The sequence below is a fragment of the Fulmarus glacialis genome, unplaced genomic scaffold, assembly GCF_000690835.1.
Source record: "Fulmarus glacialis isolate BGI_N327 unplaced genomic scaffold, ASM69083v1 scaffold31388, whole genome shotgun sequence".
Classification (NCBI taxonomy): domain Eukaryota; kingdom Metazoa; phylum Chordata; class Aves; order Procellariiformes; family Procellariidae; genus Fulmarus; species Fulmarus glacialis.
In genome coordinates, this window is record NW_009228204.1 from 64,805 (window position 1) to 81,312 (window position 16,508).

The 16,508-nt window shown below is 50.2% G+C and overlaps 1 protein-coding gene across 1 annotated transcript in view; it reads left to right on the forward strand.

The window, feature by feature from the left end:
- AP2B1 (adaptor-related protein complex 2, beta 1 subunit) overlaps positions 1–13,250 on the forward strand; it is a 74,559-nt gene extending 61,309 nt beyond the window's left edge. Inside the window, exons 18-21 of the mRNA XM_009583412.1 lie at positions 2,293–2,377; positions 3,099–3,185; positions 11,521–11,675; positions 12,749–13,250. Coding sequence (XP_009581707.1) covers positions 2,293–2,377; positions 3,099–3,185; positions 11,521–11,675; positions 12,749–12,823 — 402 coding nt within the window. The 3' untranslated portion in view covers positions 12,824–13,250. The remainder of the gene's footprint in view (positions 1–2,292; positions 2,378–3,098; positions 3,186–11,520; positions 11,676–12,748) is intronic.
- The last annotated feature ends 3,258 nt before the right edge of the window (positions 13,251–16,508 follow it).

The window sequence follows — 16,508 nt, forward strand, 5'->3', positions numbered from 1 at the left end:
CTCTAGAACTGTGACTGGAGAGAAGGCACTGCTTTCCAGCCCCTCTTGTAAGAAACTGCTGTTGTATGGCAACAACAATTAGCTACAAAAGCTAAGTAATCTCTGTTGTTCTAAGGCAAGGCAATTAATCATTAAATCAGAGTTGGAAAAGATCTTAGGTCATGCAGTGTAGTCCCTGCTATGCTTTGTTGTTTTGCTACAGTTCCTTTTATTGAGAGCATTGTCAAGGCTGATTTTAAATACTCTAAGCACTGGAGCTTCTCTCTTCCTCAGGAGAATTTTGTGCTGCTTAGTAATTCTCACTATCAAATTTTCCCAGACGTTTAGCCTAAATTTTTCCCTCTTTTGGCTCATCTCCATGACTATTATATCCAACCATAGCATCTGGAACGGCTGTCCCTTGCCCAGCTCTCCCCTCCCAGATTCAGAGGTGTGTTCTTGGCTACTCACCCAGTCTGTTCAATCACGTTTTGCAGGGGTGAATCACTTAAGTCCATCCACCAATCTGCTTTTGCCCCTCTGGCTTCGACGCGTCTAGCTCAAACACTAGACACTCCAACTCACGAGTATGATGCCAGCAATCGATGCATGTAACAGCTCCCTATTAGGGAGGACCATTTCCACTTTTTTCCTAGGTTGCACCATCATTTACATGGTTTTAGTGGGCTTTAAACTAATCCCTTCTTAAGCTGGTTTGCACTGTGGGAATTAGATGTAAGCTGCTACCTTTAGTGATGGCTGAAAGTAGAAACCCCACAGGCTGTCACATCTACCTTTCTGCTCTTCTTTGCACTTCTGGGACCTTCCCAATTGCTAGAAGAGTTCATTCAGGAGCTTGATCTCCTACCACTTGTGCTCTGGCTTAAATGCATGTCTAATCAGCTGACTTGTGTTTGAATTCTCTGGTTTATTCCCCTCCCTTGTCTATGTGCAGCTGTTTTTACCGACATTTGGGGGTGTCTTTCTAAACCTGCCACTATGGGACAATAGATTTTCTCAGCAGAACACTAATGTATGTAATTACTAATGTGAATGGTGTTTGTCTTGGCATAAATCTTTGTAGCAGCAAATTTATTTCTTTGGCTCAGCATTTAGCATGGTCTGGTTTGTGTTTCAGCGGGGTGACAAATTGGAGAACTCCTTCTGGGATTTTTCAAAGGAAGTAGGAGCTCGAACAGCTCCTGAAATTCAGGGCTCCCCACACGACCTCAATTCTAGGTCTCTCTTACAGGCTAAATTTCCTTCGTTGCAAGCAATGGCAGGTGTCTGCTGAACTGTACTCCCATGACAGGCTATTGTTATGCGGGATGATGTGAGGAGAGCGTGAGAGGCATGAAAATAAAGCCCAGAGCTACCTTTTTCTGTGCTCTATTATGACAGTGCACTTTCTCAGACCTCCAGTTTGCTCCTGCTGTACCATCAGCTCTCAGCCTGGGGAAAACTGAAAGTGAGGTTGGTGTCTGTGTTAGCAGAGATTAGTCGGTAATGTGGCAAGCATGTGTGATAAAAGGCAATCCAGTGCATCTCCCTGGCTGGCGGAGTTTAATGACACTGAGAATTAAGTCTTTTGTCAAGTGATCTTTTTTTTACCTGCCCCGATTGCTCTGTAGCAGGGCTTTCTTCTTCCAGGAATCAACACCCGGCATGTGTTCGCTGTATAGCTTTCACAAAGGTAAAGGCGGGAGACTTGGGAGATGCTGCAAGGAAGGTGCAGGCAGTGGACCAGCTTCAGGCTTTCTAGAAAGTGTCCGGGCTGAGTTACAACTAATCAAGGAGTCTGCGTGTTCAGACATGACTGAGAGCTGGGGTGAAAATAAAGAATACACAAGGGTTTGGAGCTGGGGGATTACAAGAGTGAAATTGCAAAGAGGGGTGATAAAGAAGCTTGTCTGCAATACGACAGACATGATCGTAGCTGTGTGCAGCCAAGCGAGATGAACATACATCAGAGGTGGAAGAAGTGAGGGGGGAGGCCGAATGAGAGCGGAAAAGAGCAAGGATGCTAGCTGTGGCCCCATCAGTGCAACTGGCTTTGAAACAGCATGGTGAAATGCTCGTAGGAGAAAGTTGAGCAGCTTTTATGAGCACAGAGGGGTGGGACTGATCCTTGCGTGAAACTAGCTAGAAGCTCAGCAATGTCCCTCCAGGTGGTCTCGTGTTCAGAGCTGGCCTCTGCTCGGAGAGGGCACTCCAGGGTGCGTGGGCAGCGATGAGACGGTGCAAGGTCTTGGGATCCCTTTGGACTTCCAGCTGATAGAGAAACTTTAACCACCCCTGTTTCTTCTGTAACAGGTGGCTGTGAAAAACAACATTGATGTCTTTTACTTCAGCTGCCTAATTCCTCTCAACGTGCTTTTCGTAGAGGATGGCAAAATGGGTGAGTGCTTTTAGGTCTGTGGTCAGCCTCTCTCAGCCAGACTGTGCTCGCAGCGCCCAGCTGGGTGCAGTTGTCCCATGGCTGAGATTCACATGGGCTTGGCAATGATCTTCATGCCAGTGCATCTCAGCAGCCTGAACTGGTCTGTAGTGGTTTGGTAGCCTGTCCCTGTTGTCCTGCAACTCCAATAGTTACCAGAACCCGTCTTCTGCTCTGATTCTCTATGCCAGACAAGGGGTGGGTCTGTTTTCTTTGAAGCTGATTTTTGGGGTTTTTTTTTTTTTGGAGGGTTTGGTTCACTCAAATGGGTCTAGGATTTGCTCCCATACCACTTTCACTGTAATTCGTGTATTCCTGTTCACCTTCATTAAATTGTTATTTGAATTGGCTGGGAAGTTGCTTGAAAAGCAGCTTTCACTAATGTAATCCTAAATGCATGGATCTCCTTCCTTGTAGTCAGATCCCGCCTGTTCTTGGTTTGTAAACAGCTCATATGGTAAAGACTGTCTCTGGTTTGGGGGTTCCAAAACCCGTCAAAGCTTTGCTGCTTTTACAGTGAGACTGAGGTTGTTACAGGAGCAAATCCTGGATCTGTCCACAGCAGGGCAAAATGTGACCAAAAGATCTTTCATGTGTTTACCTTGTAACATTCTGTGGTGAATTAATTAGTGCTACGGTCCTGTGAGGATCCAGGAGTGCTGATCGTCTTTCTCGTTTCTAGAGCGCCAGGTCTTCCTTGCAACATGGAAAGATATTCCAAACGAAAACGAGCTTCAGTTCCAGATTAAAGACTGTCACCTGAATGCTGGTGAGTAGCTTAATTCTACCACACTGAGAGCACTTTTGATGTATGGTCACTAGACATCACCTTATTAATAGCATTGTCTATGGCTAATGGACAGATGGGTATTGCACTTATGAACAGAACAGCCTTGGATCCTAGGGCTTGTTTCAGTCAAAAACTTTAGCTGGGTCCCCATAAAAGCACATCTAAAATCCCAGATCTTAGATTGTACGTATCTGTTTCTTCCTTTCATTCTGGACCTTGCATTCTTGTTTTCTCTTTTATACTTTGCTTCTCTGCAAAGCTGCTCTTTTAAAAAGAGCTGAATATGGTGTTGGGGCTGTTCAGCAATCCTGTCCTGCAACTGTGTGTTTCAGGCGAGGTGTTCAGCCCTGACTTTAACCTACTGTGTAATCCTGGGCCAGTCACTTCACCTTTCAGCATCTGCTTTCTTCTTTCTGTTGTGAAGGAGTAACGCTACATACCACTATAAAATGTTTTGACATCTATGGAGGACAGGCCATGTGAGGAAGAATTTTGGTCTGCTGCTGTTAGCTGCTATATTGATGCATTTTGGTCGTACTCTGTCCCGTTCAGCTCCGTGTTTAGCCGTCTAGTTGCCTCTGTGAGCATCCTACTTATACGTCTGACCTTACTACTGCTGAAGGATGACGGAGTGTAAAAAAGTGGAATGGGGCCAGCGTAGCAGCTTTGCTCCTGTTCAAGAGTTTCTGGACAGGAGCCAAGGGATTCTACCAAAAGCTGCTGTGTTTTATAGGGGAAAAAAGTGTTCCTATTGATTACAAACCCTGTAACCTTTTTATTCTCTTGTGTCTGCTCTTACACAATGAACACCCTCTTGCCTCATTGCAGACAGAAACCATGGGTCTCTTTGTACTCGTAATTATTACTATTTTGGAATATAAAAGATGGAGCACGCAGAAGGGGAAAAAATAGCAGCTGTTGGACCTTATGACTTGATTTCACTGTGGGGTTTCAGATGAGAACAACCTCTGCGCCTCCCCCAGTCCTCCCTCTGCTCCCGACAGAGCTTGGCATAGCCTTTCCCCCTGCACTGCAGTGCTGCTGCCAGTAATGCCTTCTGCCGTGGCCGTGCCCTAACCGCCCCATCCAGGGCTCTTTGTGTCTCAAATCAGAAACGTTGGTAGCTTCTCATGTTTGGCGCTGGGGTGTTGCGGTGCTGGCTAGCGGAGGATGTAGCTGGGGGGGAAAGAGGGGGTGTGCGTGTCTGGGAAGATGAGCGCTGGTGATCCTGCAGACTGGCCTGTGCCCCCTACTTCCTCTGGAAAAAAAAGTGTTAGAAAACGTGGAGTGACAGGCGATGCTCCCCATTCAGGAAGGGTTTGCCATCCTGGACCAGACTGCTTGCCCAGGCCTACCTGAATTGGTGATACTCAGCAGAGAACACGTTACTAGCTTGCAGGGAGAGCGGTTTCTCCGCAGTGGTAACCGCAGCCATTGCCAGGGCTCAGATGAGAAGAGGCTTCTCTTGGTGCTTTAGCAAGAGCCCTGGACGCAGTGCCTCTCCCCAGCACAATCCGTCACTTGGGATGCTCGGGGGTGTGCAGGATCTGCCAGCCTCTTTGGCTTATGTACGGGAGAAAGTGGGGCATGTCTCATAAACAGATTTCAAACACTTCCATCCACTGAAGCTTCTGTTTTTGTATTTCTGCTGCTGACACCTCCTCCCTCTTGTGACTATACCGGCCATTTCCTTCCCTGACCACCTGGGCTTCGGCAAGAAGCAGGCCAATAGCTTGCAGGAGGGAAAACTAGGGAATTCTTGTGTGCTTGTCTTAGTCCCTTGTATTTTAACTACCAACGCAACCCTCACTCAGTCTGCTGCTCACCTTGATTTCATCTAAGCAGTAACCTTCTCTAGTACAGACTATCCTAAGAGCATCAAACCTGTCTGTACAGGATCGGCCGGGCCCCAGACCCATGGAGGGCTAGGCTTCCAGCATCCTCAGGGATGAAGACTTCTTGCAGTGTGGCAAGTGGCTGGTGGTGCAGAGCAGGGCAGAGGTGAAAAAACTTGAGTGAGCTCTGATGACAGCTGAATCCCTCTTGCTGCTAGTTTATACCAGAGCAAGGGTGCATGCCTGGCCATGTGCCGCAGTAGGGCGATAGTCTTTCAAGATTCACAATCTTGATCATTTAAATCCAGTGAAAATAGCTTTGTTTTAAGACACCTCCTTTTTTTCCAAGAATAGCAGCTCTGGGTATAGAATCTTTAGGAACTTGATCCTTATGGAGTAAAGACTGGTTCATGTTCAAAAGACTGTCTTGTAGGAGATGCCTAACCAGAATAAAGCTCTCCACTTGGGCTGTTGGTGATTCTATTGTTCACCAATGAAATACCACTATGTGCAGCTCTCGTATCACTGCATAAAATAAGGTACACGACGGCTGCCATGGCAGAGCTGCGCAGAACAAAGTCTACAGATTTCAACCGCTCCTAAGTAGAACTTAGGAGGTGCTGGGTTTTTGCAACCCTTTGGCACAGACGAAATGCTTCTAAGCACTGCCAGCTCCGCAGAGGTGTGCAGCCGCCGTGTGAATCGTTATCCCTCCTCTCGCATCCGCTCGGATAAGTAATTCATGCCTAGCGTGAGCCCACCCACTTGGTGGCGAGTTGCTGTTGAAGCTCGGGGACGCACCGCACCATTCATGCTTCGATTCCAGCCCAGTGACGCGAATTTAGCTGTGAGCTAAAAATACCTCTGCTCCCAGCTGATGTGCCCTAATCGCAGCACTACCAGCCACTTAAATAGAGCCGCACGGCTGCAGCAGGCATCGGACAGATGGAGCAGAGCGTGCCGAACGGCACGTGGCTGCTGCTGGGCAGAGTGCTGATCAGAAGTGTGGTCCCTGCACCCTCGGTGCCTGGCTTTTCTTCTAGCCTCAAAGAGCCTTCACTTTCCTGAGCACTCAGATCTGCGCTGTTTCTGCACCGCCTGAGAATTGGGGTTGAAGTTATGTGCAGACATGCAGGAGGCCTTACCAAGGAGCTAAACAGGGGATGCTGATTTTCTTCAGTGGAGAAACTGAAATTTGAATTTCTTTTTCTTTAAACCAAAGTGAAATGGGCTTGGAACAGGGATTTTTAGCGGGCTGGGATTTTATCTGTCAAGAAAGCAGCTTTTGCTTTTCTTGCACATCCAGGGCTGTCTGTCTGTCACCGTGCAACAGTCACCTTACAGCACCTCCTGTGTAAACTGCAGGCTTTTCCCCAGGTTATTTCTTTTGTTCCTTCAGACAAAAAGGAGATAAACACAGTCCATCAGTGGAGATGCTTCTGTGTGAGTCTGTTCTCCGAGGCCTTTGTTGGTAAAAGGGCATCCTGTGCCCACGAGGCAAACCAAATAGGATTGACTCAAGTTTTGATGGTTTGCAACAGGGATGGCAGAAAAAGCTCCCGTCCCTGGCAGCTCGCCCCATAATAGGGCACAGAACAACCAGAAAATCTTGGCTGCCGCAGGTAGCCCACAACACCGCAAGCTGAAGCCTAGGATAAGGTTCCAGGCTGTGGGGTGAGGAGCAGGTACCCTTAAATGGTCAGAGCTTGCCACTCTGATCCCTGTCGCCAGCATCTTTGATTCCAAAAAAAGCAAATCCTGGACCCTTGAAGGTATTCCCACAGTTCCCAGTGACTCAATGAGAGATGAGTGCTTAATTCTGGATGAGGGATTTGCGGCTCAGGTTCCCAGTGACGAGAGCTGGCACTGGCCTGAGACTGTTCTTTAGGGCTGGAGCGGTGGAGGAGCCAGTCTCTCTGGAGTTGTATCATGGGGCCAAGGTATACTTAGGGTGCGCTGCACATCTTGAATTCATTAGAGCTGTTTCATGCATCTGTCTCTTAGGAAGAGGCTATGATAGCTCCATGGAGAAAACCATATTCAGAAATACAACTTGTAATGAAAACGCAAGGTCATGGTTATACCCCAGCATTCTCATCTGTTATGAATCCAGTGCTAAATTAATTGATTTCGGGGTTTTTTAATGAAAATATAAGAACCTAGTGCATGAAAATAGATTCCTAGACGGTTATAGCTCAAATAATCTGGGTGCTTTTAGTGCAACTATACCAACTGAGGTTTCCCCTGCAACTGAGCATGCGCTAAAGCTCAGTTTGCCTTCTTTGCACTGTTTTTCCAACATACTAAGTTTGATGCAGTTTTAAAGGACCACTACATTAAGCTAAGATATGCAAATCAGATTAGCTAAATGTTTTTCTTTTTTTAAATTCTGCTTACCCAAACCCACAGAGTGAAAGAGGACAAGCTGACTTGCACATGGAGATTGAATGCCACTAAACAGGAGGCAATTAGTTGCTGTGCTGTTCAGCAGTTCTAGGAACTTTGGGTTTGCTTGCTTATTACTGGTCCACAGCTTGGTGTGAAACAACAGCTTTAGTGTTTGGAGTTGGTATGCAGTGGTCACTTTGCTTTTCCCTCCCAAGTAATTTGCTAATGCTAGAACAAATTGAAATTGGATTTTCTTGCTGGAACAACCTGGGGGACAATCATACGCAAGCTTCCCTGGTATGGCTTTTTTTTCTGTATGTGCATATCTAGTAACCTGATCATTTAATAAATTATAGAACCCCTGCATATTACATGTCTTGGAAATGAATGTACTGTCATAATATTGACCAAAGTGCCTCCCCACTGGATCAGAGTCTGCAGATGCATTCGGTATTTGAATGCAGTTCTTGGCTGGATGCTCAGAACCATTCAGGGGTTGCTAGAAATGGCATGGGGATGTTTTCAGCCACCACAGCATAAAATATAGTCATTAAATTTTATTTCCTGATATCCAGTGCTTGTTGCAAAATGCCACGAAGGTCCAAGTTCAAAAAAGGTATCTTGTCGATGTTGATTCTGAGTTGTGCGTGTGCTTTGTGAAAAGCCCCGTTGTTGCCAATTGGTCATCTTGGCTATTTGAGTTTGGAAGTGAAATTCTTAAGCTGTATGGGTAGAAGATTTAAGCATGTCCTTTGCTTTACCCAGAAGGAAAGTGCTGTTGAAAAGAATTGGATTGCATCAGTGCAAGGGAGGAGACCTTGTCCAGCTCTTCTTCCCTGTGTGCCTGTCTTTCCACGTGTGCTATTTAGTTGTGAGGTAGGGTAAAGAATTCTGTTTAAAAAGCAAAAGAAAGGAAAACAAACAAATGAACAAAAAACCTCGACAAACAAAAAAAACCCACAACCCTGAAAGATGGACTGATGTGAGAAGCTTGCGTGGCCTTGGTGGCGGGGAAATCTTTCTGTATGCTTACATTGTGCTTCAAGAGGGTTTTGAGAATAAGCATTGAGCCAAAAGAAGAAGCCCTGTAGAAGGTTGCTTTAGCAAGGTCAGATGTAGACTGTGCCGTCTCGCAGAAGGACTCGTGTGGCTCTGGTTTGCAGAGTCACCAGACCCCACGTGTGCAGGGAGACGGGTGCCCGGGCAGCACGGCTCAGCCCTCCTCCTGCCTGCGCTGGGCGCTAACCAGGGCTTCGATGGGTGCTGTGCTCTCGCTCAGAAACAAGCAGCCCTGTTCAGAGCTGGGCTCAGCTCTCTGCTCCCAGAAAATATCTGCTTTTATTTTTTTTTTTTTTAAAAGCTGTGCTGTCACATGGCATTAGTGGTCCTGCCTTCAGCCAGGCACAGCCTGGCACTGTTGCTTAGCAACTCTGCCCGATCTCCAAAATCCAAAATCCTGACGCTCGGGAGCACTGGAGGGATGGGAGCTGCTACCTGGGGGGAGAGGGGGTAGGCTCTCGCCAGTCCCCAAATCTGTGCTGAGAGAGGGGGCAGGAGGAGTCAGGCAAACTAAGCATCAGCACTCCAGCCTGCTCACGATTGCTTTGGTGTCTGGCTGAGACAGGGTATGGGTTTTTGGTAGGGTTCCTTGCACTCTTCAGAGGGTAACTGAGGTCAGACAGGGAGGCGGAAAACAGGCTTTCCTAGGAGTTGTACCCCTCTACAAGCACGTTGCTGCTTGGAAATCTGCCCCCCCCCAGCAGAGGCAGTGGCTGTTTAAATTGCAAGAGGTGCCATCGCACGGTTGCAGTCTTCGGCGTCAGAGCAGCTGCTCTGCAGCCCGCCCCCAAAGCGCAGCTCCCCGGGCAGCAGGAGCGCTCCCCTCCTCTGCCGTCACACCGTGTGATGGAATAGCAGCCCCACAGCTGCCAAAATTACAGCTTCCCGCTTAAGCCTTGCTTCCAACCCTGCACCCACGCTCTCCAGGGAATGCCTTTGCTCTGACAGCATCCCCCGGCAGAGGGGGAGACTGCTGCCGGCAGGTATAAAGATTGCTGGAGAAAGTCTCGACCCCTTGCCAGCAGTTCCGCTTCCAGGATACGTGTCCAGAGGGGCTTCAGACCGGTGAGGTTTAACCATAGCCTGTTAAAATTGGGCAAACCAAATCACATTTAATACCAATGTCCCTTGCAAACAAGGATGCAGTCTCTGAGCCGGCGCTTGTGTTGAATACCGTGCCTTCGCAAAGCCCTGGAGGCTGCTCTCGCTGGCTGGGGGGGCATGAGGAGATGAGAGTTTGGGCTTCATCCCTAGTGGGTGATGTCCCTCCAGTGCAAGTCTCTCCCAGCCATGCTCCCTGTGAGCAGGGGACTGCTCTGCATTGCCCGTTTCCCTAATCTGGGTGAGTTTGTTTTATAGAGGAGGAGTAGAGGTGGGAGGAGGAGACAGAGGGAATGAGGGTTTTTAAGCAAAGGATCTCATTAGTTACTTATATCTGCCAGTTTCCATAGTAACTGGGGAAGAGAGGAAACCTAAATCTGAGTTGTGTCTGGGTAGCTGGATGCCTGAACCCTCCTCGACCTGCACGTAGCCGCTTTGAAGCCTGGGGAGCAAAGGAGTTCAGCCCAGCTGTGGGTGAAGGGTCCAGGCTGCCCGTGCAACTGCTCCACAGCTCCGGCTATCAACGCTGTCCTGGGGAGAGGCAGCGGGTCCAAGTCTCTGCATCAGTGTATGGATTTGTGGGGCCCTTTCTTTCCTACTTTTACCATTCCCTGGTGCATGAACAGGCTCTGCTGTCCGCTCTCTAATCCCTCCATGCCCTAGCACAGACTTGTGTCCGTTCTCAAATCTGGTACTGATGCCGGTGGATCTCAGTGTTTGTAGGTGCAGGGATGGATTAGAGCTGCACGGTCGCTTTGTGCTGCTTCTCTGCTGCTGTCCTGCTCCTTGCGCTCTGTGAAAGGGATCGCACGTTTCCAGGCTCTTGGCTTTCAGTGCAAATTGGTTTAAGGCCACTCCTCTCCCTTGCTTTCTGTTGAAAGTGCCCAACCTCCTGATAATGGCCCAGCATAGACAGGGTGTTCCACCCTGCTGTGGCAGAGAGCTTGAAAGAGTTAAATTTCTCCTGTGGGGCACCAGGAATGGGAATTTACCAGTGATGCTTAGCAGGTGTCGAGTCCTCCTCCCTGAGCCTTCCACCCAAAGTGTGAACGTGCCCCTTTTACTGGCATCCAAATCCTGAGGTTTGCTCTGCTCTGTGCTGTGCTGAGAAAGCCCTTGGCATCCAGAGGCCGCTGGTTTGGGTCTTTGACTGCTGCGTATTTGCGTCTGTTCTTGTTTCTTTGAAAGGTCCCTTAGAAATAACTTGTGCCATGCTTACATCCATACAGGTCTCCAGGTGAAATAGCACATCTTCTGCAAGTGCTGAGGTCATACAGTGGGTTAAAACTCTATCACAGCCCTATGATGGCTAGAGACAGATGTCTGTGGGCTTTTATCCTTTCAAGTGATTGCTTTAAAAAAAAAGGAAAGGATTTTTACTACTTTGTAGGACTTTGGTTTGGCCAGAGGTGTCTGTGCTTGAAGCGGGGGAGGCAGGAGGGAGCTGTTGTGGTTGGGGCAGGACCTCAGAACCAGGCACCCGAGCGAGCCTCAGGCGCGGATCTTTGTTCTTCGCCTTAATCTTCTGACTTTTGGCTGCCTCCAGGTTAGCCTGCCTGGAGCTTGTTGGGGGTTAGAGATAGAGCAGAGTCCTCTTACCCTCTGATAAAGGTAAAATAATTGATAAAGGCAATTGATAAAGGCAGCAATCCTGAGTGACCCAGGGCAGTGAGCAGTAAGTGAAAGCCCTGCAAGATGGGCAAATACTTCACCAGGGATCACAGCCTGAAAGGAATGAGGTGGGTCCATGGAAGCAAACTGGAATTTTTTCTCCTTGTGTCTTGTCTGCTCCTCTCCCCAGGGAAAACTCTGGGACAGAAGTCAGCGTTTCCTTGTGTGCTTGCATGCTGGGAACGCTCCTCTGGGCTCTCCTGTCTCTGCAGATGATGAATCTGAATTAACAGATGTGTTTTTCTTCCTTCTTTCTGAAGACACCGTTTCCAGCAAACTGCAGAACAACAATGTCTACACCATTGCCAAGAGGAACGTGGAGGGCCAGGACATGCTCTACCAGTCTCTGAAACTCACCAACGGCATCTGGATCTTGGCCGAGCTTCGCATTCAGCCGGGGAACCCGAACTACACGGTGAGGTGTCGGACTGCGGAGGGCACGTGGCGTGGGCTGGGATCCTCCTAACCCGCCTCGCACGCAGAGCGGTTTCTCCCTGCTTTGCCCAACGTGCTTGTTTGGGGGAAGATCCTGTTAATTTGGCTGGGGGGTTAGGAATGCCCACTGAACTGCGAAAAGTGAGAAACAACAAAATTACACTGCTCTGTTACCAGTGAGCTGGAATAGTGCCCACTCAGCAATGAGCAGTTACTTGCCAAGGTTACCCAGAGATAAAGCCAAGAGACATTAGCGAGAAAGCATTTCCAGGATGCCCTTCCCCCTCTCATAAGCAAGGAGAAATTTATGCCCTGCCGCGTTCCTGCAGCGGAGACCGGCTGTCTGGATGTCAGAGGCTCTTTGGCCTTCTGCTGGCATCAGCCTGTGGCTGGTGGGAAGGTGCGCTCTGTCCTGCATCATGCACTCCTATAGCTGTTCTCTTTGACTTTGCTCCCTTTCTGAGGACCTGTATGTCTGAGTATCCTGGTATTAGAGGATTTATCTCCTGTTGGAAGCTGTTCCAGGAGTTTCCGGTCAAATCCATGGTCTGGGGACCTGCTGTGTGAAAGCGATGCTTTCAGAATGATTGATGCCCAAGCCTGGTCTCAGCCTGATCCTTGCTTTAGAGAGGGGTGACAGCCAAGTTTTTGTCCATCAGGACTGAGCAGCAAATCGTTAGAAGCCCCCGAGTTTAGTGCTGTGATTTACAACATGAGGGCAAGCAAGTCCCTTGTCTCAGAGTTTGGGGCCATGTCCCCTTCCTTCATGCCTGCAGAGGCACCTATGTTTGTTAAGGAATTTGGGAACCCCCCAGTGGGAGTTTGCTTTCATGTACCTCCTCTTGCTTGTAGCAAGCTCTGAAAAAGCAGTTTGGTGTTGGTGACGAAGAAAGCAGTACCCGGGAGAAATATTCTGGGTGACTGTCATCAGCTACGTCCATGATCTGTCCAACCCATGCTGTAGGTCAGACACTTCCACTTGCCTTTGTGGAGATGGTAGAAAGCTCTTGCCTTCCTTTGCATCACCGCTAACCTCTCCTCTCCTCTCTGCAGCTCTCCCTGAAATGCCGTGCTCCCGAAGTGTCCCAGTACATCTACCAGGCCTACGATGCCATCTTGAAAAACTAACGGGAGATCAGCCTGTGCCTCACCCTGCAGAAGGAGGGGGGAGAAAGGGGTCCCCAGATCTTCCTTCACCACTGGCGCGGGGAAAAGCACTCTTAACTGGAAGCAGCTGTACTCATGTGTAGGATTTCAGTCAAAGGCACTGATTAAACAAGGTAGCAATTAGTATCCACGTGCTAATGATGATAGGGAACAAACCCCTTTGATATTTTTAGCGTCCATGGAGTTTGTAACCACTGCTTCGACTACTCCCACGTCCCCCTCGCCCCTCACTCGTCCGTTCTCGTGGGCTTCTCCATTTTGTGCCAATGTTCAGTGTTTTCTAAATGGCTTTAGGCGTAGTACGATTTTGTAAAATACCGCTCATTGAAAAAAAAAATAAGCAAAAACCACACGTCGGCTCATTAAAACAAGGCAAAAGTGTCGAAAACATAACACTGCACTTTATTTTATATTTTTATACATTTTTTTGAGTTTTTCTATTGTAATTGGCTTAAAGGGAAGGCGATTCCAAGGAAGTATTGGGAGCCCTGCAGGGATGTCGGGCTCTAGCAGGGTGAGCACGGCCTCGGGGAACTAGGAACAGAGCCATCAGTTCGGTCCGTGGAGGCGGATGGAGCCCTAAAGAGAGGGGGTTTTTTATTACACTTGTGCTGGCAGACTCAGCTCTGCTTTTGATGGTGTGTTTTCACTCCAACCATCTCCCTGGCTCATTAGCTGCTGACTTGAGAAGTGAGGCTGCCTTTGTGTGGGGAGGAGCTGCAGACCTAGATTGATAACGGGACAGCGGTGGATGAAATGAAGGAAACTAGCCCGCTCTTAGAGCAAAAGGCTCTTGCCAGAGCTCCAGGTATGGTCTCTGCATCCTCACCCATCCGCAGCCCCTCTTCTTCTTGTTCTTTCTGTGCCTGCTATGGCCGAACTGCCTTCTCGGCCGTCCCCTGAGCTGTGCCACCTTCACCCGGCGCTGCGCTAACCCCCAGCAATCTCCGAGGCTCGCGGTAGTAAATCTGAACGTGGCAGTGCTGCTTCCCGTGCTGTCCCCCAAAACCCAGGCTGTGGCGTGATGGGAGGTGGTTTGGGCTTGGCGGTGTTTGCACCCTGCCTACCTGGGAGCTTCAGGTCCCGGCTGGGCTGAGAGTCGAGCAGATCGTGGAAGCATTTCTTCCATTCGCAGCTTGGCTATTTGTGCTCACGTGCACACAGTAACAAGGGCCAGTCGGGTTCCTGCTCTCACCCCCTGTCCTGAGCAGCCCCATGTCCTGGCCCCTCTTTTCTGACCTGTCCTTGGGGCCAGGACTGCTTCCCTTTCCATTCCATGTCTGTGGACTTGCCACATTGCAACCACTAAGTGCTGCGGCAACAGCAGTGAAAGCAAAGCCTCTTGCATGTCCTTGCTCCATCCATAGCTTGTCCTGCTTAAACCAAGCCGCTAACCAGAACGGCTTCACCCTCCCCAGCATGCTTTGACGCCATCTCCTCCCCAGCGAGCAAAGCTCTTATGCATAGCAACCCCCATGTTGTCTTTTTAGATGCCACACTGAAAGTCAATAAATGTTTTACGGTGGGAGATGGTTCATCAGGGCTTTGGCACTGTCTGTAACCAAGAAGCCAGTGCTGGGAAAAGGTTGCAATGCCCTGGAAGAGACTCCAGCAGGGCACGGGAGCTGCAGGACCCCAAGGAAGGTGGTGTCCCTGTGTAGGAACCCCTGTGCTCTGGCTGGGGAAAAAGTGGGGCAGAGCTGGAGCAATCCAGCCCTTGAGCCCTGCCCATGTGTGCTGGGAGGTGATTTGCTTCAAGCCCTGCGAGTGCGCTGCAAAAATCATTAGTTGAGTAATTAAGGAAGCACCAGTGGCACTGAGTGCGATGCTGTGTCGGGGCAGGGAGGAGATGGTAGAGGGTCAGGAACAAACACTTAAGCCTCCTCCACTAAACAGCCGGTGTAGCTTCGACATGGGGAGGGGTTGCTGAGCACCCCCTTCTCTTGCCAAATTTCTTCCCAGCTTTTCGGGCACGTGGGTGTCTCTGCGCTGCAGGGCAGAGCCTGGGCTCAGTCGGTGGCGTTTCGCCCTCCTATCCTGCCGCGCCGCTCGTTCGAGTGTTCGCCGCGTAGTTGTGTTGCTCTTCAGGCTTTACCTGCCGTCCATGTCAATAAACTCATTTCCACGATGCTGTGGCTGTGTGTGGCTCTGTGGGGCTGGCGAGAGGATCCGATTCTCCTGCTTTTGGCCCTGCCTATGGGAGCAGGCAGGGCTGAAGGCTGGATTGGGTGGGAAGGAGGCTGTTTGCTCACCGGGAGCCTTTCGTCCTCTTTGCACCAGCCACTTCTCTTCTACAGCGGAGACCCCCCAAAAACAGGGGCTTGCAGGGTGAGGAGGTAGCAAGCATCCTCCGTCCTCTGCCTCCAGCTGCTGCTTCTCATCTCAAAGGGCAGCAGGAAAAGGGCCCTGGCTTGCTGGCATCTCGGCATGGACAGCCTCTGATGAGGAGCGGAAGATGGATGTACCTATTTAGCCCTTTCTGGGCCCCAGGTGGGCTATGTGTAATGTGACCTGCTTTCCCTGCTATGAAATGATAAAATCATGTGAGTCGGTGATGCATTTGGATTGCTCTGGGCTGGTTCTGGCATTTTCCAGAGGGCTTTGCCATCGCTGGTCCTGTCTCAGGCAGGAAGGGTTGGACTGCAAAACCTCTGTACCGGGCCAGAGCCAAACTCGGGCAGCCCTAAACTCGGCTTTCAAGCAGAGAAACTCTTCCCCCTCCCCCCTGCCCAGCCTTGGCTTAGCAGCACTTGGAGATTAGGTAACTTCCACCCTCGGAGGACCTGGGGTGGCAGGTACCGTATCAGCCCACGGTGTTCTGCACTGGCGTGTTTCTGTGTTAGAAGCTGGTGTATGTGTCTGGTAGTAACAGTGACAGGCTGGTTTGGGGTCACTGATGTGATGTTGCTCTCTTGTCCCTTCGTGCATCCCTGGTGTGCCTGGGGTGGGCTGCACGCCCAGCCGTTGGGGGTGAGATGGGATCGTCGTTCCCTGCTGTGGGTCTGCTCCTGCCGTGGTGCTGGGGGTGAGCCTGGGGCAGCATTTGGCCCAACAGGAACAAAAGCTGCTGCAAGATGTTCAGGGCTCTGCTGAGTCGGCTGCTGTCCCCTTCATGTCCCGTGGCAAAGGGAAAGGTTCTTCCCTCCCTCCCTGTTCTGCCAGCAGCTCCTCAGGGAGAAATTGGTCTTTCCTGCTGCTCTGGATTTGCAGGCATGCTCATGCCCTGTAAACGGGGACACGCCAACCTGGGGCCATGCTGTACCTTGCAAACTGGGTTTGCTTCATTAGCATCGTTAGCCTCCGGTGCTGGGAGCTTAGAGGACACAGGTGATGCTCCCTGGGCTGGGAGCTGCCACGGGGGTGGATGGTCCCCCCAGCCTTCCCCATTCCCGAGGCCCGCGCTGTGGGGCAGGGACCTCCTGGCTTGCTCCTTGCTGCTCTGGCTGGAGATGGGGCCAGCCCTGCTGTGCTGGGTGGGCTCCCCAAAATCCCTGCTGCTCCTGCCCAGCCTCGCACGCATCCTGCTCCGTGCCAGCGTGTGTGCTAAGAACCAGCATTGGGTGACAGCAGGTCCCCGAGCCCATGACGCAGCACGGGGAGAGGCAGGGACTCGTTGAGGATTTTGGAGGCTGTGGCAGAGGCGGGG